Source organism: Triturus cristatus, chromosome 4_2 (assembly GCF_964204655.1).
Source record: "Triturus cristatus chromosome 4_2, aTriCri1.1, whole genome shotgun sequence".
NCBI lineage: Eukaryota > Metazoa > Chordata > Amphibia > Caudata > Salamandridae > Triturus > Triturus cristatus.
Window position 1 is genome coordinate 336,513,705 of NC_140586.1, and position 23,112 is coordinate 336,536,816.

The 23,112-nt window shown below is 46.1% G+C and overlaps 1 protein-coding gene across 1 annotated transcript in view; it reads left to right on the forward strand.

Moving 5' to 3' along the window:
- Positions 1-23,112, forward strand: part of NMNAT2 (nicotinamide nucleotide adenylyltransferase 2) — a 324,069-nt gene that overhangs the window by 292,373 nt on the left and 8,584 nt on the right. Inside the window, exons 6-8 of the mRNA XM_085601729.1 lie at positions 16,159-16,239; positions 17,204-17,248; positions 22,519-22,595. Coding sequence (XP_085457855.1) covers positions 16,159-16,239; positions 17,204-17,248; positions 22,519-22,595 — 203 coding nt within the window. The remainder of the gene's footprint in view (positions 1-16,158; positions 16,240-17,203; positions 17,249-22,518; positions 22,596-23,112) is intronic.

Below are 23,112 nucleotides of genomic sequence, written 5' to 3' on the forward strand. Positions count from 1 at the left end.
CCACACAGGGAGGTACACTGCCATACCTATGCCTGACCCACACAGAGATGTACGCTGCCATACCTATGCCTGTCCCATACAGGGATGTACTCTGCCATACATATGCCTGTCCCAGACAGAGATGTACACTGCCATACCTATGCCTGACCCACACAGAGATAATTTTATCGACTGATCAGCAAGGTCACGGTATCGCGTGAAACCTTGCCTTATCGCCATTTCCCTTAACGCCCATCTTTGCATCTCTAATGAGATGCAAAGTGGGTGTTCCTCCCCAGGATAACGGGAGAAATGTCGCTAAGCGACATTTCTCCTATTATCAAGCCTCACGCAAGCAGCATAGCGACAAGAAAAGTAGCAATAACCTCTGTTATCGCTACTTTCCATACGCCTGCTTTGAAACTGACTGATATCCTATGGAAGGTGAATATTATGGCTAAGTATGTGAGGTCCTATCATCAAGCTATCGCCAAACGTTGTGTGATTATCGCTGGATTTCCAGCGATAATCGCACATTTGGCAGCTTGCGCTCTGAATTTCATCGCTTTGGAGATAAGCGTTGCTAATAGCAAGCTATCTCCGCGATAACATTCAGAGATGGCCGGCGATAATTATCCTCACGCTAAGAGCACTGAGCGATAATTATCGCCGGCCCTTACTGATATGCCCCATAGTTGACAAGATACTGAGGTGAAGGAAGGCATTACTGGATATGGCTGAAGTAACAGGACTTTCTTAACTATCTAGGCAGAACCAATACACTAACGCCTGACTTAACACAATGAGGTTCCAAGGTCACGCAGACCTCTAGTGGGTGAGTTGAACTGAGCATTAGAACTGAGAGAGTGTCCACCAAGGTGTGGGATTCAGGAGTAGAGGACACACACAGGTGGGAAAAAAGAGGGACAAATTTACAAGCCCCTTTCGCCGTTGGTGCGTCACTTTTTGTGACACACCGGCGGCGCATTTTGCTGCCCCATATTTACAAGGACACAAACTTTCATTGGTGTTGCTTTGGGTGTTCCCACGCAACACCCATGGAACCTGACACATTCCCAGATTTATGAGAAATCGTAAACCTGAGAATGCATCAGAATGCTACGCCTCCCCAGGGGAGGCGTAGGGAGGCACAACGAGGAGAAGTGTTTTCGTTTCTCCACGTTTGCTCCTTCTTCTATGCATGTTGCATTCTGCAGCACACATAGAAAGAAGAAACCACCTCTTGTGATTGTTTTTGTGCAGGAAGGTGTTCCTTCCTGCACAAAAACAATCTCTCCACAACGCAGACACCCTTGCATCCCTGTGCTTTTTGAGTGACACAGTGTGGCGCAGCAAAATGTCTTGCGGCACTGCGCTGAGTCACTTTGTTGTAAATAAGGCCCAGAGTTAGCAAAACCTGTGTTGCTTATCCTGCACAGGAACTGCTTCGGTTTTAATTTCATGAGTAGAAAACCAAGTGGCTCTAGTGGAAACTACGAAAAAGGTTAGACGAAGGAAAAATGTCACCCTAGTGTTACTCTAGTATGAGGGGGAGACTTTGATGCACCCACTCTTGCCTACCCAATTTGAGGTGGGTGTGACAAATAGGGCAAGTTCTCATCATGCAGCCTTTTTACCCACAGGACATACATAAACCCCATCTTCTATGGCTCCTGCATTCCTTACAGAATAAGAAACATGTGGAGTACCTAATCAGCACAGGTTCTTTTGAATCATCCAAGGAGGAACCACAGGTCTAGGAACCTTCCTGCACAAATACAATCCTTTGAGGCTTTTTCCTCTTTCTATATGTGCTGAAGAATGCAGCACAGGTGCAAAGAGGAGATAGCAAACTCAATCCACAGATGTTGGAGCGCTTGACATGAGCACCACTTACATTTCACAAGGACACATTCATTTTTTGTTATTTTCTTTGGGCATGGGGAGATCTAGGGGCATATTTGCAACAGGCAGCGATAATTATCGCTGACCTTGTATACTGCATTTTTTTCTATCGCTGGAATATTTCGCCAGGCTAGCGTTGTATTAACAACGCTTAGCGCCATTCCAGCGATAGCGCCCTTTTCCATGGAACATCATTGGTTTTCCAGCGATGTTCCATGTAAAACGGTGATATACTAGATGATACGACCCTGTGGGTATGCCTTAGTCAGGAATTTAACAGACGTTAAATTCATGCGTTAAGGCATACTTAGCGCGATTAAAATAATCGCTTCCCCGCATTGTAAATATCGCGAAGCTACCTTCATGATATTTATCCATGTTGTTTCCACAGACACGCCTACTTTGCATCTCATTAGCGATGCGAAGTTAGGCATGCTGGAAACGGGAGCAAAATCAGCAAAACACGTGCTAGCGTGGCCTTGCTGATATCGCGATAAACTTATCACCGCTTTTCGCCCATATACGGACGCTAAAGCGGCGATAAGTTTATCGCCTACCCTTGATAATATGCCTCTATGTTATTTGAACAGATTTACAGGATGTTGTACCAACATGAGACTTGAAACTGGTTCCCCAGTTCCTAAGACGGCAGCTCTGGCCGCTATGCCATATGCTCTCCTATCCTTTTTCCACAGCCAAGTCTTCTCTCAAAGCACCTTCTTGTAAATCAAATATGCCCGCTTCAGTAGCATGTACCGAAGCGGTTCTTTCAAGTATAGACTTGAAGACTATCAAGAAGGTGGGCTGATCATCAAACATAGCATGGGATCCCTATCAGTAACTAAAGAAGTAGCTATGTCAGGGCATTCCTATATACGTTGCTGATAATGTAATCAGTACTATCTGTACTGAGGGGGGCAGAAGGTGAATTGAATAGTACAGACATTAAGGAATTACGTAACCTTTCAGGAATGTCCATCAAATTTATTGCCACCAAAAATTGCTAAAGGAAATTTTAAGGTTATGTTTTCACTGGATGCAGGCTCTTGACTGATGGCTTATTTTTGTCAGTAAAGTTTTGAACCCTTGTAGTCAATTCTTGAAAAGTCGTCATATGATCCTGCATTTGAGCCATTTAAGAGATTGCTTAGCATTATAACCTGGCAACTGGTGGCCCAAATCTGCCCATTCCTTATACCGACAGCAGGCCTTCTCCAAGAAGGACTTGTGGGCAGTGAGGCTGTAAAAATATGCCAGAAGAAATAACAAAGAGGCGGGACACTTAACAGAAGGAAGAAATTAATTATTCTGGACACCTGCTAAAAAGAGGAAAAATGCATGAGCTAAAGTAAATTCTCAAAATTCAGATAGGAAGACAAACCCAACGACGGTAACTACAAGGAAAGCATTGGGCATGATAAAGATGGAATTTTGAAGAGTTGAAATGCACACCCTTGCTGTTTACTTATCATTTTATATGCACTGCCACCTGTCACCTGGACACAATTATGGGCCATTTTTATTTGGAGAGACAATATGTAGTCCTCTTGTAGAACTGCCGTGATATAGTGGGTGCATTAATGCGTTTCGCTACTGTGTCGCCGCTTACGAATTCCCTTGTCCTGCGTCACCTGCCCAGTACAGCCATGATTGAGCTGCTGCACCCATAATGTTCTGGGAAGACACAACAAGTTAAGAAAGTGACAATGGTGCCGGAAATACAAACGTCTTCGGGGGCACTGGTTACGGAGCCCCGGGAGATCACCGCGGAGTTTGCACGACACTTCCAACAGGTATACAGTAGGGGGTCGGACCGTCCTGAGGAGGACTCTGACGCCCTCCTGACAGATATCCGTATGCAATGCCTCTCGGAGATCGACAGGGAGGCCCTTGAGGCCCCGCTAACGGCAGCCGAACTAGAGCGTGCGATAGTTGACCTTCGCCCGGGGAAAGCCCTTGGACCCAATGGTCTCCCGATCGAGCTTTACAAGCTAAACCCGACGCCCTTAGTGGCCACCTCCAACGCATGTCCGTAGAGAGCAGGGAGGCAGGACTGCTGCCGCGCCCAACGCGTTGCCACTATAGTGGCTATCCCGAAGGAGGGGAAGCCGAGAGAGTTATGCTCCTCATACAGACCGATCTCTCTGCTCAACGCGGAGCCCAAAATCTTGGCAAAAACTCTTGCCAATAGGCTGCACTCGGTACTGCCCGGACTGGTCCATCCGGACCAGTCAGGCTTCGTGCCGCATCGCAATACGGCTCTCAACATACGACGCCTGAATGGAGTACTGGGAAGGTGCCACACGATGCGGGAGGACGCGGTGGTGGTATCGCTTGATGCCACCATGGCCTTTGACACCATTGAATGGCCCTACATGATGGCGGTGCTCCGTAAATTGGGCTTTGGCCCCAACTTTATGGCTTGGGTTCGTCTTCTTTATTCAGAGCCCCTGGCCCAAGTGGTGGTAAATAACAAGGTTTCGGAGGTCTTTGCCCTTGAGAGGGGAACCAGACAGGGCAAACAGGGACGTACAGGGACGGAAATGACCCCGGCTACGGGATGGACAGATGGTTACTTCCCGGTGGGAATTACGAAGTCGCACTCTATTCTAAACCCGGGAAACATCAGCTTCCAAGCCGACCAAACACTCTGTACAAATATGGCACGCGGCGCATAGGCAGCTGGGTTGGTCCAACACTCTGACAATGGCCACTCCACTGTGGGCGTCGGAGAGACTGGGCAGCCTAGGCCATACGAAGAGATTCCGTAGTTGGACCTTATCGGTATCTCACAGGTCAAGGACCTGTGGGGGCCCGAGGGGGTTAGATCCTTTGCTTACCTGCAGGACACATACGATTTAGCGCACACTGAATATTTCAGATATCTGCAGGTCCGGCACTCCCTCCAGGCTAACATTCCGCCAGGGACTCTTGAGGATAGGCTACTCGACGGCTACATGCCCGAGCACGCCATTTCACTTACATATAAGAAACTGATTAATAATCCGCCTGACCCTCTCGGCTCCCTTAAAGAAAAATGGGTGGCTGACGGACTGGAGATTGATGACGAGGAGTGGGTGGAGGTGCTGGCTTCCCCGAGGGAGGTGGCAATTTCGGCCAGACTACGGCTCATTCAACTTAAGGTGCTACATAGAGTGTATATTTCATGCACGAGACTGCAGGCGATGGGACGGGGGGGAAGGCCTCTGTCGGCGGGGCTGTGGTATGGCTGGCTCGTTCTTCCACATACTGTGGGAGTGCCCGAGTGTGCAGAAGTACTGGAGGCGCGTGGTGTCTTGCATGCAGGAGGTATGGGAGGTGGACATACACCCAGAGGCAAAAAGATGCCTCCTGAACATTTGGGAACCCACAGACTTGCCTGCGAGAGGGAAACTCTGGGTCACACTGGGACAAACAGTGGCAAAAAGAAACATAGCCCGCCTTTGGGGTGCACCCGCTCCGCCGAAACTGGCAGATTGGCAAAGAGACATGGACTGTTGTATGTTGCAGGAAAAGACTGTTTACACGGTGCGGGGGTGCCCCCGTAAGTGGGGGGAGGTGTGGTCGAAGTGGAATGAATACAGAGGGGAAATATGTGAGCCCTCGCAGGCCCGCCGATCCGACATGGAGAATATGGACTAAGAATTCTCTGCCTTCAGGGTGCTAAGTAAGATTCATTGCTTTCTACTGTCCGTGTGTGTACCGGTGACACAGCAACGCTTATGCCAAATGTTGACCATACTATTTGTTTGTATTTTGCAAATAAAAAGAATAAAAAAAAAAAAAAAAGAAAGTGCCAATGAGGATGAAAAGCAACAAGGGGTCATGTGTCCCAGGAAAGTAGATGTGTCCTTTTCAAGAATCCTGGACACCAACCGATATGAATGAGATCAAGGGTGCTCCTTTTTCACCCACCTTCTGTACCTACCTAATAGAGACACTAGCGGCAGAATCCTGAGCCAAAGCGAGATATAGTTGACAGCAGGGAAAGAAGCGAGACAGCCACATGGTGCAGTGACCTAGAAATATAAATGCGAAAAACAAAAAAGGAACCTGATCCTTAAGCAACATGAGTAAGTCAAAGTGTTTACTTCCAGTTTAACAACCGTTGCAGGACTGGGAATGGAGCCCATCTCGGTTGGCCAGTACATGGAACTCCAGAGGTCCACACTTGCACCCACCCTCAATTCTCCCATTTTCTCTGTTAAGTTTTTGTGCATATTTTATCATTCGCGATCTGCTTTGTCGGAAATCATTAGCTGCTACTGCTTTGATTTCCAGAAGTAATTTGAGTGTCACCAGAGAGGTGTGTAAAATCGAAGGCCTAAAGAGTGGGCGAGGAAGCTCAGAGATCCATGTGGGCAGTGAAAATGTGGCGAGGGCGAACACATGGCAGGTTGAGGAAATCTCAGAAGAAAAAGGAGGCATAGGGATTTGCTGCAAGTTTTCAGACTATAAAGTTCTGAACCAGCTGAGTGCTGGACTACCAAACCTGATAGCCCGAAGTCTAGTGTTTAACAAACTAAGATCAAAAGTGATCAGTGTTGTAAGATTCTGAGATGTATAAGCACTTCTGTATGGTTGGCAAAATAGGAAGGTGAAGGGTTCACATTGGGAATTGCTTTTCCCTGTTTATGCTAGTGATCCAGCGCCAATCAGGGATCGATAATCAATAACGAACACATCAACAACAGGCCCATACACATTTACCCAAACAATCTGCTGAAATTACGCTGGGAATGCGTTTCAGGACTAATGAACACTCAAAATCAGTTGTTCATTATACAGGCTTGTATCTAACACTGTAAATACCTATCTGAGCCTGCATATCTACTTCTTTCCTCTGGTCAATGGACCTAAAGTTGAGAAGTTGATGGTAATAATAATTACTATCTATCTATGATTTCTGAATTCCCAAAAACTCGGTGTAAGGTTAATTTTGTTTATCACAAAATAATGTAAAAACATAAGAGCTCAACATGTACAGAATCACAAGGCAAACAATGCATTAATCACAGAGAGAGAGAACATTTATCAATGCAAACAGTGTCAAACTCATATCAAAATGAATAAATGCATATGAAGGCGTGGATAGACAAAGAGACAAAAGTTTCAGAGACAAAATACATTTGCAATTGATAATGCAAAGTTTGAATCATTTAGTTAATACTAACCTAAGGAAATAGTGAAATACCACCCCTTGGCCACAGGGATAGTAAGGGGTCCCCTGAGATAAATTTAGGAAACAAAGGTTCAGGATAGGAACAGGGAAACAGGTAGGCCTCAGCAAACCGACGAACAGCGACGATCTCCCTCTAAGCTCTCTCCAACGCTTCAAAATCACACCCCCTAGGGCACCTCAATTATACCCATAAAACCTACATGCCCAACCCACACCAGTTGAAACATTTTATGAAAACTCATTGGCTGATTTGGGGGGTGTTCTATCACACCACCATAGTCATATTCAGGCTTTCACAGCGTTCTTTGTCTGGTACATTTTCTCATTACGTTAACCACACATTTCCTCTAATAAGCCACGTGTTACAAATTTCTACATTTGTATTATTCAGCACTGCTGCTCTGGCTGAAGAAGTTTGAACATTTCCTCTCTTTCTCATGGCCGTCTTTCCGTTACTTGGCAGACATGCGATGTGCTTTTGAAGGTTATCGGCCACTTCCTTCTCCACTCTCTGTCAGAGCTCGCTTTTCGGTTTATTTTGTTCTTCAAGCATTCAATTTAACCCGCTAGTGTCATGCAGAAATTTAGACACACATCCACTTTCACTATAATGAACAGAAACAGACATTATTAATTTCACGAAATGTACTGTTCGAGGCATATGAGCTGCAGATTACCCACTGTGCATAGATCGCCATCTGGTGTTGGGCCCGGATGTTTGCACTTGTTTTTGTCTTGGGAAGTCTTTGGAAGTCACAAGGTATGTGACTCCTCCTTTGGATGATAGTGCGCATGGGCATCGGCTCCCTCCTCAGATTATTTTTTCCCGCCATCGGGCTCGGATGTGTTCTCGCGTTCCAGTTCGGAACCGTTAACAGTTTTCTCTTTCGACATGCAATCCTTCCCTTCTTGACGGTATTATTTCGATCGCGTTTTCCAACCACACGCGACCCTTCAACTTCGAAGTCTTCGATTCCGGTCATCGACGAAGGCCTTCGGGCCTACCTGGGCCTCATCTCCGGATCATGGAAAGGACGCCATTCAAAAAGTGTCCTCGATGTAGGTTGAAGTTTCCCCTCACCGACCTACATGAGGTGTGAAACCTCTGCCTCTCACCGGAGCACGAGGCCAGAGACTGTCCAGCTTGCACCTCCTTCCGCTCCAAGAAGACGATCCGGGACCGACGAGCTCGAAGAACAATGGCGCGCTCGTCATCTTCGATCCCAGACGACATCTTTCAAGAGGACGTCGATGTTCCGGAGCATGGTCGGGTCAAAGAAGCCATCATCAGCGCCTCCGAAGCAGATGATTCCGACGTCGAAGACATCACTCCAGCTCAAAGGGCCGTGAGTACAGACGTCGACCCCGACCCACACCCCCCCTCGACACTGTCAAAAAAGGCTTCGGTACCACCTCCACCTTCGGGCTCAGGTGCACATGAGACACTGCTTCCCATTCCCCGCCTTCGGGCCCAGTAAAGAAGCCTAATAAGCCTTTAGGCGACTCGGGCTCGAGTCAGCCTACCCTCGATACCGAAAAACAAACTCAGGAACCGAAAAAGAAGACGTCCTCGCGCCTGCTTCGACATCAAAGCACTCGGCGTCGAAGGCTAGCACGGGTTCCTCGGCACCGACAACACCTTCGGAGCCGACTAAAAACGCCCACCAAAAGGCCCTGATTCTTCCAAGCCAAAGACCTCGGAACCGAAAAAACAGCAACTGGTTCCATCTGATAAGGACACTTCAAAACTACACGGTTCCAAACCTAGAACCGCTACCGAGTCGACGCCGAAAAAACTTATGGCACCGAAGCCCTCGACTCCAAAGGATCTGTCTCCCACAGACAAACTGTTTCATCCAGATCCTACCCAAAAGGCTCTAATAAAGGATCCTAAGACTGGTCATTTAATACTTAGCATCAAGAAAAGACCCCTGGAAACGCCTGCCCCCGCACCACCACCACAGAAGAGAGACTTTGCTACCTCTCCATTAAGGATCCCTTCTCCTCTTCCTCCTCCTCCTCCTCCTCCTCCACCACACCACTCTCCCACACCATCACCTACCCCACTAGATGATGATGATGATGACAACACCTCAGATGATGCGGGGGGTGCGGATGATCAACCCCCATTCGGACCCTACCCCTACTGGCTCCCCTGACCCCTGGGATGATTACAGTGTCCCAGACATCCCGTACACCCCACAGGATGATATTTATCCCTCCAAGCCTTCCCCTCCAGAGGACAGTATCGGATTCAACCAACTCCTTCACAGAGCTGCCAAGGAGGATTTTCTTATGGACACCTTCGATACCACACAAAGGTCCACCTCAACTCTGCCCATGCTTAAATGGGCCATTAAGCACGCACCAGAGATCTTTAAAGACCCAGTTAGAGCTCGAGTCATCAACCCGAGAATAGAAAAGAAGTATAAAGCTGCTCCTACTGACCCAGTATACATTAAAGGCCCCGCACCACTAGACTCCTTAGTAGTCTCTAATGCAAGGAAGAGAGCAAATTCCCAAACATCAGATGACACACCACCACCAGATAAGGAATCAAAACTCCTAGACGCCTCTGGCAAAAACACAGCGTCACAGGCAGCAAACATTTGGCGCATCGCTAAAACCCAAGCGCTGCTGGCCAGGTATGACAGGGCACATTATGATGTGCTTGAGTCCATAATGCAGCACCTCCCTGACAAATATAAAAACAGGGCCAATGAACTCATCCAGGAGGGTAAAACCATCACTAACACCTCCATCCGGTGTGCCTTAGATGTAGCAGATACTGCCTCAAGGGCAATAAACACCAGTGTCCTTTTGCGCAGGCATGCCTGGTTATGCATATCAGGTTTTAAACCCGAAGTCCAGAGTTCTATACTCAATCGGCCTTTTGATGAGCAACACCTATTTGGCCCTAATGTAGACGTATCCCTGGAGAAAATGAAAAAGGATACAGACACCGCCAAATCTAAGGGAGCCTTGCAATCGCAAGCTCCCAGACGGCCCTTTCGCCGCTCATCCTTCAGAACTACCCACAGAGGCTACTCCTCGGATAGCCCTTCTACCTCTTACAAGGCTCCCACCCAATCCACCTTTACTAGAGGTTACCAAAGGGGTGGTTACAGAGGGAACAACAGCAAAGGCAGAGGCAAGAACAACAACTCCCGCGCAGCCTCCACCCCCACCCCATGACTTCCCTCCACTTCCCCCAGACCATTCCACTCCAGTCGGGGGAAGACTCCACAGATCTCTGCCTGGGCAAACATAACTTCAGACAGGTGGGTCCACCAAATAATTCAATCAGGCTACTGTCTCGAACTAACATCTACCCCCCAACCATACCACCCAAACACCGTCCAATGTCACAAGAACATCTGTTACTATTAAAGCAGGAGGTACTCTCCCTCATACAAAAAAGTGCAATAGAACCAGTTCCCCTGCACCAACCAAACAAGGGAGTTTACTCCCTTTATTTTCTCATACCAAAGAAGGACGGATCTCTAAGGCCTATTTTAGACCTCAGACCCCTAAATCTCTACATACACTCAAACCACTTCCACATGGTCACGCTTCAGCAGGTCCTCCCTCTACTTTCCCAGGGCGACTTCCTTACTACTCTAGACCTCAAGGACACCTATTTCCACATTCCCATTTACAGCGCTCACAGAAAATATCTCAGATTCGTAGTGGACAGTCAGCACTATCAATTCAAAGTACTCCCATTTGGAGTCACCATAGCACCAAGAGTGTTTACCAAGTGCCTAGCAGTGGTGGCAGCACACCTAAGAAGACAACACATCCATGTCTTCCCATATCTAGACAACTGGCTCATAAAAGCCAGTTCATACAATCAGTGTGTACAACACACTCACGCCACTATTCAACAACTTCGCGACCTGGGGTTCACAATAAACCACGCCAAGTCTCAGCTGCAACCGTCCCACACACAACAATACCTCGGTGCCATAATAGACACCTCAAGGGCGCTAGCCTATCCCAGTCCCACAAGGATAGCGAACATGCAAGCTCTTCTTACCAGATTCCAACCGCAACACTCTCTTCCAGCTCGAGTGTTCATGCAACTCATAGGGATGATGGCCTCTTGTATATTCATAGTGCCTCATGCAAGACTCCAGATACGTCCTCTCCAAGAGTGCTTAGCACGCCAATGGAACCAGGCTCAAGGTCAGCTAACAGATCTGGTGTTGGTAGACAGTTGTACCCATCGCTCTCTGCAGTGGTGGAACACCAAGAACCTTTCCAAAGGGCGACCGTTCCTTGAGCCAGTTCCTTAAATAGTCATGACAGCGGACGCATCGCTCTCCGGCTGGGTAGCTCACCTACTACATTACACCAAGCAGGGCAGGTGGACACCACAACAAAAGTTACTCCACATCAACCATCTGGACTTACTAGCCATATTCCTAGCCTTAAAAGCATTTCAATAACAAATATCAGGCAAGACTGTCTTAGTCTGCACCGACAATATGACAGCCATGTATTATATCCAAAAACAAGGCGGGACACACTCTCTGCAGCTCTCTCAGCTCGCACAGAGCATATGGAGGTGGGCTATACCTCAGAACATTTTTCTCCTAGCCCAACATGTCCCAGGAGTCCAAAACACAATAGCCGATCTGTTGAGCCGTCAAACACAACAAATCCACAAGTGGGAACTTCATCCACAAGTTCTTCAACCATTTTTTCAGATGTGGGGGCAACCACAGATAGACCTCTTCGCCAACCAAGTAAACGCCAAATGCCCAAGCTTCGCCGCCAGGTATCCTCACCCATCGTCCAAAGGCAATGCGATATGGATGATCTGGTCAGGCAGATTTGTGTACGCTTTTCTGCCTCTCCCACTCATTCCACTAGTAGTGCGCATACTACAGCAACACTCCTTAACACTCATCCTAGTTGCTTCAACTTGGGGCAGACAGCCATGGTACACCACACTGCTGGAACTCTCCGTAGTTCTGCACCAAAAATTACACCTCTCTCCATGCCTCTTAACCCAGAACCATGGAGAGATCCAACACCCAGACCCAGCTCAGCTCAACCTAGCGATCTGGCTCCTGAAGTCCTAGAATTCAGTTACCTTAACCTACCGCCTGACTGTATGAACGTCATCAAAGAAGCTTGATGGCCGACCACTAGAGCATGCTATGCAGCCAAGTGGAAAAGATTTGTGATATACTGCCATAACAACAACACTGATCCCCAAAATGTGTCTATCCAACACATCATAGGCTACTTACTACACCTCCAACGATGCAACTTATCCTACACGTCTATCAGACTGCATCTTGCTGCCATAGCAGCATATCTACAAAATAGACAACATCTCCATTGCGGTCCAAGCCTCAAAGAGCCTAAGGGCTATCCTTTGACAAGCCTAACTTTAATCCCCAACATATGTGAACAAATCAACTATACCTAATAAAATAGTCAGCAGTAATCTCCTCTATGAAATAAAGTAATATTGAAAATATGGAGATTTTTTTTTTAACTACTTGGCTGAGCAGATCCATCAAACTTTCAACCATGGTGGACAGTGGCAAGGTGGAATATTTGACAGTTTCATTGCTCGTGCCATCCATGCTATGTAATGGTTGGTGTATGGAGGAGAAAAGTTGACCATGCAACAAAAAGGAAACTCTGATGAACTGTGTGAGCTCCAAGACTCTCTATAGTAGCAATAACCTCATTTAAAAAAAAGATATCTATGTAAATCTGAAAATGTCAATTGTAATCCTAAAAATTTGAGCGAGTGATCAGCAATCCCTGGCAAGATTGATAAATCAAGATTGTGCTGTACAAGAGTGAACAAACCAATAACGATTTCCAGCAAAACGGAACAAGTCACAGATATTTCCCAACAAAACATAATAATTAAACATTAATTCCCCTCAAAATTGAACAAGTTTGTGATAATTCTCAAAGCAGCCAAACAAGTTGACAATGATGATCAACAAAACTGAAGAGTCCAGCATTAGCCCCTGTCAAAATTCTATGCGTCAATGATGATTCCAAACAAGCTGATTGAATCAGCAATCTTGCAACTTCTATCTTTGTTTCCACTAGGAGTTTAATACATGGAACAATGGATATCAACCAATAGGATTTCCACTACTGAACCAAACGTTCTTTTGTCTTCCTCTAAGTGTAGATATCCATTTTACTTCTAGAACTGTCCTGTAGCCTTTCTGAGACTTTTTGAGTGTTAAGTATGAGGCAGAGGAGTGGAGAAGGTAAAGTGGGTTTTATTTTTTGGTAAGAATTACACCCACAACCGAGAAGTGCCCAGAAGCTGTGAATCCTCAGAGCAACTGAACAATGTCACCAGGATGCACTCAGCTGCTGTCCAGCCCTGAGCGTGGAACACAAGTCAAAGATAAACAATTATACATATAACAACAGCGTGGTCTCGCTTATGTGCGAGACCACTAATGATGTAAAATAAATGTGGTTTCGCAAAAAGGAGAGATCACCGAATCTGAATACATGATACTGAGTTCTTTATATATGCTCCAATCCTTTACTGTGTGGTGTTTAGGTGGTGGTTAGTCAATACCACTAGAGTTGATCCCCTATCAAGACTCAATCTTTGCTCAATCTGCTTGTGGTCCAAAGATCATGGCCAGCTTAGAGTCCAGAAGCTGTACCAAGATAATCTGAATTAATTATAATATGTGTTTATTAAGAAAGGGAATCAGCGGGGTGTGGCCAGGGAAGGGACCAACCAAGACATGTCTCTCCAGAGCTCCATCTCAGAGCCATGCCCTTCACACTTAAACTGGAGTGAAACGGGGCTGCCTACACAAACATTGTAAAATATAGGGTCCTTGGTCGGATTATTTTTGGCGTCAGGGAATGTAATGTATATCCTCATTCGGTCCTTTGACCAGGAACTCACACTTGATTGTGTTGTTTTGCCTGATTTGTTTTCTGTGTCTATTGATTGTCTTGAAAATCCAATAAAAATATTTTATCAAAGAAAAAATAGAGTGCAATTTGTTGAAACTGGCGAGTCGGCAAGCTACAACCGGTCCTGCTGTCGGCAGAGCCAACAGAAGGGCCCACGGCACCTGCCACACCATATACACCGGCAACTACGAGACTCCTCCAGGAGCGGCAATATGGCGGCCGCCAGGGGATGGGAGGGGTGAAGTGCCAGACAGGGGAGGCCTCACTTAAATCCCCCCACCCCCAAAGCCCCAGAGATCAAAAATAAAATGGTAATGTTATTAATTTTATTTTTAATGCCCCGTCCCGAACATAATGTCAGGACGGGGGTGGGCCGCTGCTGAGTGACACCAGCAGAGTGGAGGGTTGGCTGGCTGTGCACTGTTTAAAGTATGCATGTCTTTTTGGTCGACCGTCTTGCCATGTCTTGGGGTTGACTGGCCATGAACTATGGTGAGCCGGCTGCCCAACAACAGGCGGCCCATCTTTCCTAGCCACCCGCCTAAGCATTGCTCAGCTATGGAACCAATAGCAAGCATCAACACTTAACATAGGTTTGTGGAAGGTATGTGTAAATGCACAAATCCAGTACACGTGTCTGTTAATGATAGACACCAATCAAACACAGTTGTGGAGGCATATTTATTTAGGCTTAAACTTGAGAGATACAGAGCATTTCAGCATCCAAGTACACTCTGTCAGACACAGCTGGTGCAATCCATTTATACAATTTAAACATCATTGACATATATTGAAATAGCTGAGTCAGATGTGTGCACAAAAATATGTAAGTTACGCTGAAGAAAGTCTTTAACAGGAATCTTATCAAAACATAAATACACTCACAGTGCTGAGGACAGGTGCGAATTCGACATCTACCGTTTGTCGTCCTTTCTTATCTACCTCACATCTACCTGATCCTTAAGTTCTGAAAAAGAAAGGAGAAGCTACAAGAATAAACAGTTCATGGACTTTTACCCTGCTAGGCCCAACTATAAAAGCCATGGCTTTTTACAGCTGCAGGGTTTATGAAATCACAGCGAAGACAACAACATGAAGAATAGTTGTTCAATATCACTTTTCTGCTTCTATAAATGGTTGATATGCGCCATGGAGAAACTAACGATTAAACCCAGATCTGTGACTGGGGGTGAATGTTTGCATTGATCAACATTCCGTCCATCATCTGTTCTTTTTGCTTTTGTGGCCCTAAGTGGGAAAGGTATGCCCGGACGTGGGTCCCGTGCACACTGTGCCACCGGATTCAAGCTAACCTGGCTGTTGAGGAATGATACAACAAAATCAGTCCCAGGATGCTTGTTTCCGGTCCAGGGAGGACCTGGCCTGGCAGTTCGGCTGGACAGTTCCCATGAGAAGCAGGGTCAAACTGAATTTTAAATGGCTGGGTCCAAACTAGGGTGGCGTGGTGAGCAAAAAAGCAATGGATTAAACCCAGATCTGTGACTGGGGGTGAGTTTTTACATTGTTCAGCATTCCATCCATCATCTGTTCTTTTTGCTGATGGAGAAAGTCCTTCTGGACAGAGTTCTGAAATTTGAGAAAATATGGCACCTGTTAGGCATTTATATAAACTGAGAACAAAGGATAGGGAGAATCCAAATGATAATTCCCAGAGTGTTGTGTGTCTCTGGCATTTGCAGAATACTCCCCCCTCTCCCCAGAGACTGACAGTCGAACAGGCCCTGCAGTATCGGTGGTCTGAAGGGAAAATTAAACGAGGATACTTTTGCAGACTCAGGTTGGGGCAGCTTGCTACAGTACATGGTGGATGCAGTTAATGGTCTATACTTTGTTTCATTATGAACAAAAAATTGTAAAAGAAATAGAAATGTGATGCATACCTGTGGGCATCCTCCTTCTTTCCCTAATAAAACCCAGAATAAAGTTGAACAAAGAAAGGGACCCACCGACCGACAAACTCCATAGTTTAAGTCCCCGCTTAGCAGAACCTATACGTTTAATTTGCATGTTTTCAGGTCCCGTTTACTGGAATGATAGGAAAAGTTGTAATACTTTCCTTTAAGTTTGATACTTTCTTTGGAATGGCTGCCTTTGTTTCTGTTCTGCTGTGCTCACTATCTTGTGTTTGTCCCCTTCTGCAGCAAAGATTCTGGGAAAGGTTGGAGAAGGAATAAGCAGAATATGCTGTGTGCGCCCCCCCATGGAGCGCTTCACCTTTGTGGGTGAGATGATTCACATCATGGAGGGGGCCTCCTTTGTCACTCAGGCATGCCTCTTCCTCAGAAGTAACTTCCTCTCCCCGATTTATGTCCGTCTTTCTTTCTTGCGTCTCCCTCCATTCTCTCTTTGCCTATTTATCCTCCCCTTATCCTGAATCCCATCACATTAAATGTAGCTGTTATTTTCCTCGCCTTTCTCTGTCTTGCTGTCTGTCTGTCCTGCTCTGTCTTCTCTCACACTCACACTCCTATTGGCTATTTATCTCTCACCCCGTCCATCTGACAAAATATGCTATATTGTTTTTGTGCCGCATCTTTCTTTTCATTTATAAATTATTTTTCTGTTTTACTATACATTTCTGTATTATGCCCACATCTTTTTGCAGTTATCACTGTGTGTTTTCCTTCTCATTAGCTCTATTTGTTAGTCTTTCTCCACATCACTCTTTGACATGTTTTTTACCTCATCCTCTCAATATCCTTCTTGTTCTCGTTACCTCAGCTTCTCTTGCATGACTTCTTATCCAGTAATCTGATTCGTTCTCAAGGCATGCACCTTTGTTTCTTACAATCTCTTTTCTGATTTTTTTTTATATCATTCTGTCTTAAACACTTTTTTTGCTAGAGCATTCAGTGTTCCATACTGTCTTTACTTCTCTTGTTTTTATCCCCATCTTTGTCAGTTTGCTGTTCTCTTGTCCCTAAATGATCATCCCTTTCCTATTTGTCAACCTGTTTCATCCTTCCTCATCTCTCTCTCATTAAATCTGTTCACGTTTTGTCTCTATCCATTTCAAGATCATTATTCTCTCTCTCAGTTTCTCCCCCTATGTCTGTATCTCCCTTAAGCACCCTTACACACACAATATCTGCTTCTTTTCTTTTGTACGCATATTTAGTACCTGAATTTCAAACTTCGCTCTCAATCACTCGCTGTGTCTTACTGCTTTTTTCCATCTTTCCCTAGATGAGAACGCCAACCTGGGTACTGTGATGAGATATGAGGAGATTGGTGAGTTTTGGGTGTATTTCTTTCTACTGCCTGGAAAAGACTTTAACAGATTTCACACAGAAGCACTATTTATCTAGTAAGAACAAATGGCCTTCAAGAGAGTCCATGATGAATATCCTAGCAGTAATAGTGCGATAACACTGGAATCTCACCAGAGTGTCAGAGAAGGTAAGAGAGCTGGAAGGTCTCCCTCTTCCTTCAGCAATTCCATTCAGCATCTGTACTCTGGTTAATATTATGAGGTCCATCATATCAGGCAGTAACACGAACACATTGGTCACAAACTAGCAGGGCCACTGGAATTATGCGGCAGGGGACGACAAAATTATGCGGTAGGGTTGACTAAATTATGTGGCAAAAAAAGACAAATTGTGTAACCAGTCAACCTTATGAAGGGCCTTCAACTGCACTGCAACACAGAGAGTTTTTTGTAACTTTTGATCCGTTTGAGCTCCAAACACATTTTTGTTCAAACCTGCAGATTATGCAGCAGATGATGGATTATGTGGCAAATACAGCAAATCCATAATTATGCAAAAAACACGCTGCAGCCGCAAAATCACATAATTCCAGCAGCCCTGTACACTGGTCACCTTCTGGGGCCACATTATTCCCTGGATCTGTGTTGTAAGCCTAATGTGTCAGCAACAGTGCAGGGCACGTGGCAACTCTTTCCAGTCTCCTTCTTAGATTTTCAATACAAATTGCCCTTGCGCATGTGCAATTGTCTTGTAGACTATATCACCTCATTTCTAGATTGGAAAACTCGAGACTAATACATAGCAGGTGTCTGGCACTGAACACAGCTGAGAAAGAATGAAGACTAAGAAGCATATTTATGGAGGAGTTGCGTCACCCTTTCGCCACGCAATGGGGCGCAAGGGGGATACAACTTCAAATTGTGATTTATCAAGCCACGCAAGGCACCTTGCTAGGCTTGATAAATCCAGAGTAATGCAACACAGTGCAAATCACTGCATTGCGTTTACCACGCATCCACCCACAAATGTTGGCACATTCCTAGATTTACCATCAGTGGTAAACCTGGGTGTAGGAGAGTAGGGTCTGCTATCCTATGGTCACCCCAAATTTTTGCTTTTTGCTTCACTGGTTTTTGACATATTGAGGCTGTGGGCCTGCTAATCAGACCCCCAGCCTGCTGTTCTCTCTACTAAATTGACACTGTGCACCCTAGGGGCTGAAGCATGTATTGTGCCACCCCTGGCCTGGCCTAACAAATTTGACACAACTGGCTGATCACTCAGCTGGGGTAAGTTGGTGTAACCACCTCTTACTTAGGTGTAGTATACCTATACCTAACCTTAAATGGGACACCTGGTAACCTATAAGTCACTCCTATGGCAGGCCTTAACAATCCTGAAGGCAGAGTGCTTGGTTCCATGTGAGATGGTGCTCTGGCATGAGCTGAGCCTGTCTGCAGTGGTCGGAACAACTTCCCTCTACCGTTTCCAGATATCGTCATACCATATACTCTTAAGTGCATTATGAACCTCGCGGTTAAATGCTATCTTTGGTTTGACTTTATCAAAACATGTCGAGTAAGGTGTCATACGAATTGGAATACTAACCCCTCGCCAATTCTGGCGACGGGGTTAGCATTCCACCCTTCTAGAGGGACACGACATGTACAGTACCTGAAACCTGGGTAAAATCAGACATAGCCTCAGCTCCACAAAATGGATGCTGCCACCACAGACACAACTCTGCCCTCCTGCTGCTGGGAGTCCTTCCAGCTTGGGAGATGTGGACAAAGGGTTTCCTGCCAGGGGAGGTGCGTGCACCACCCCAGACAGGATTTTGTGTATTGGTCAGGTAGGGCTTGAATGGAATCAGACATGCCTGAGGCTCACAAGGAGCCTCGGTGCATATGCCAGTTCAAACCGGTCCTGGGGCACACCAGCCCCGGACCTAGGGCGAGCTGGACAAAGGATTGGGGGTGTAACCACCCCCCTTCCTGGTCCCACCCTTAGGGAGGGACCTAGCAGGTAGTCCGGCCCCTAGAATCCGCTTAAAGGTAGGAGCTGTGTCCTAAGACTTCCGACATCCTGGAATCAACTTAACCACAAGAAGAAGACGGGAACTTCGACGCACTGCTGCACAGAGGACAGAAGGAAATCTCCCCTATGGTCAGGGAGTGACCATCTTGCTAACGCAAGCACCAATCAGCCACTCGACATCTGCTTTGCCGCTGCCTCCCGCCGGAGCCCGAGCCCAGAGCCCAACAAGACCTGGACCTCCAGACCTCTCACCGCCCGATCCACAGTCCCTGAAAAGAAGAAACCCGTGGAGGCACCGAGACACGTGGAGCCGGCCATCTTGAAAGACCCACGACAAGCTGCAAGCGCGACAACAGAGGCTCCCTCCAAGTTGTGCTTTGGGTCCTGAGAAGCCCAACATCCGAGCAGCATCTGCACCAAAGGTGAGCCCTCCAGCATCTCCACGATCTGCGTGGGGCCCCTCTGCACTTTGCAACTCGACGCGCCTGCCCGGTCCCTGGCCCGTTGGCTAGTGGCCATTTTGGCGACGAACCTTGAAATCTACGATGCTGGTCTGGTTGCTCCAGACTGGCCCCAGCTGCTCTCCAAAGGAGCAGCCCCTCTGACCTTGCTGGTCAGAACAATCAGCTTTCTTTACTTTCCACGACTCCTGCCTTTGCCAAGGCTTGTTTGCTTCTTTCGAGTTGCCGACACCGCCGACAGCGAGAGCCTGTGTGGGACAGCTCGTGAACCAACTCCTGGATGTCGTCGACCTTTAGGGACCACGTGGCTGCGGAGACAAGCTACACCTCATCACCTGTTTGCACCCGACATCGCCTGGTACCTACCTGGTGCCACGCCGGTCACTGGCTAGTGACTGTGAACACTGTCCCCTCTGCTTTCAGGTCTTCTACAACTCTGATCCCCTCTTGGATCCACCGCATCTCTTCTGGACCGGCCGCCTGCAGCATCTTTGTCATCAGGCTCCATTGAATCGATAGACGAAACCCGACGCACTTCGAGACCTATGCACCCGCTTCCTGTGGGTGAGGTAAAGCTGGCACTCCAGTGCCCAAGTGTAGAGAAACCTCCCTAGTGTCTGTGTTTTAAGTCTTAAGTTCGTAGTCCATCCAGAAGACCCTTCTAGCAGTAACTTTTGAACTTTTACGCACCCATTGAAAACCTATGGGAGCCCGCGTGTAACTTTCCTCACAGCACACGCGACCCGTGGACCTCCTGGTCACTAAATAACGTTAGCTCCTTGTAGGCCCAGCGATTCTAGAGGCCCTAGGCCTTTTCCCTTTCCTAGTCGTGGTACTTATACCACTATTTTAGTATATGGTTTGAGTGGCCACCAGGGCCCATCCATATAAAGTACAACTTCTGTATATTGTAATACTTTCTTGTTTAACGATTTGTGCTCCTGTGCTCATAAAGAGTCTAGGGGATACTTTGAGTAATAAATACATATATATTTTGAATATATATCTGTGTGGTGTCCTTTCATTGGTATAAAAGGGGGTTACATATGGTAAAACAGCTTGCTTAACACGCTTTAACGAGTTTAGCCACAAAGGCTGCTTAGCCTACGCTACCACTAGGGCAGCTAGTCCGAAAAGGTTGACTTGACAACCACACCATAAGGGTTGCTTGGCATGGTACAAGGTGATCACTTTAACTAGTGAACATCATATACCAGGCCAACTTCTCACACTGGGAATGCGTCAAAACGCTACGTCTCCCAAGGAGAGACGTAATGAGGAGAAATAACTTTATTACTCCTCGTTTCTTCCTCTTTCTATGTTTGGTGCATTCCGAAGCACACATAGAAAGAGGAAAATGCCAAAGAGGAAAATGCCAAAGAGGAATATCTTTGTGCAGGAAGATACCCCTTCCTGCACAAAAACAATCTTACTTACAACGTAGGCACCTTTGCACCATGGTGCAAGGGTGCCCGCATTAGTGCTAGGTAGCCAAAAGACCGACAGTGCAAGGAAAGGAGATGAATGTATGGTATCATGTTAAATACAGCACATTTCTGCCCTTTCACGCAGCACAGCACAGCACAGCACAGCACAGCACAGCAAGGTGGCTTGCTGCGCTGCGTGAACGTTTGATAGATATGGCCCTAAATTGGGCTACATGAGGACGATGGAGTATGTGAGATAAGATGATCACTAGGGGCCTTGTTATGAGTTAGATTTTTGCTATTTTCTTCCCCCTTAAATTTACACATACCATAGTGGGATTAGTAGATCTGTGCGAATGAATAACTCAGCAGGATTATGAGTGGGATCTGGAAAGTCACTCCAGAAATATACCGGTGTTTTGGGAATAACAATTCACCAAGAGGCTTCAGCTGCTTTCATAATTTAGTCACTCTCTGAATTTAAAGACCTCACATAATGAGTGCCAATGAGGGAAAAAAGAGACAGCACGAGCGACCTCTATAGATAAGCATAAAGAGAAGAATAAGGCAGTCAGGAAGGGAAAAGAAGAAACATAGTAAAGAGAGAAATAAGGCAAGCACCAATGGTAGAAGAGTGAAACAACTAAAGGAACAAATTCACACTCATAGGTACCTTGGCCTGTAATGAGACTTTAGGTTCGGTTTAGATTTTGCAGGAAGGCCTGTCCTTTTTGGGCGACAGAGTAAATTACTCCGTTGCCCTGATGCAAGTGCCGCCCACCAAATTTTGAAACATCTGTCTGCTCAGCGGACATTCCAAACATTGAAAGAAACCACCATCAAGGTGGTTCCTGCCAATGCATTGTAACTTGATGGAGCCGTACGGCAAAATTAAAATATATTTCTTTATTTTCAAGAGAAAAATTCCAAAGTGTGATTTTCTATTTGAAAGGGAAAAAACAGTGCCCTCCTCGCCATGGGAGTTCCCTCTTCTGGCAAAGGGGGCATTGAGCACTTTCAATGCCCCTTACTGCCAGGTTTTTCCTGGAGATGATGGACATTGAAAAACACCTATATATCTGGCCATCTAAAGTAGGCAGGCACGCATATAGCCAAACCTCTGACCTCCCTTACTCCATCAGGCTGTTGGAGGAGTTTGACCCCATTTCCTCCACCATCAAATTATGGTCCACCTGCATTTAAATTGGATGGGCGGACCATAATCTTGGTGGAGAGGGAACTCCGTTGCCGTTGCGCCTCTGCCAAGTCTAAATCATACCCTTTGATTTTCAGGGGGGCTTTAATCTGATAGTATAAGTGCCCTTCCTGCTGTAAGCATTTTTACATCTTTTCTCTTTCCTTAGAGCTCCGGATCTTACTCCTCTGTGGCAGTGACCTGCTGGAGTCCTTCTGCATTCCTGGCCTCTGGGTGGAGTCAGATGTGAGTCCATCTTCTTCCTTTTGAAATTTATCTTTCTTCATTTTTTTTATATATTTGATGACTGTTCTGCAGTTGCTGCTCAGCATTCATTGATCAGCTCCACACTACTGCCTCACCCTTTCCTGTCTTTTATATATCTTTTTATGGATACAGAATGTTCATAAAAAACTGTTAGGAATGGAAGCATTGAAATCGGTTGTGCAGTTGAAAGAAGGGGCGTAATTGTGAAGGCTTTGGGGAATGATATGATAAAACATGGTTAGCCAAAATTTGCCTGAAGGTTACACCCCCTGATTTATTTTGGTTATCCAGAGTTAGAATTAAGAATGAAAAAAAGGTTCTTTTAGATTAGTGAAAACATTAAACAATCACTGTGTTGCCTCAAATAATTAATACAAATAAAACGTACATAAACAAGTTAAAATCCAGTTATTTCCTTCAATATGTTTACTGCTAAATCCCACAGTTTTGTGACTTTCTTTAAAACCTGTGAGTTCTTGTTTTTCAAGCTAAACAA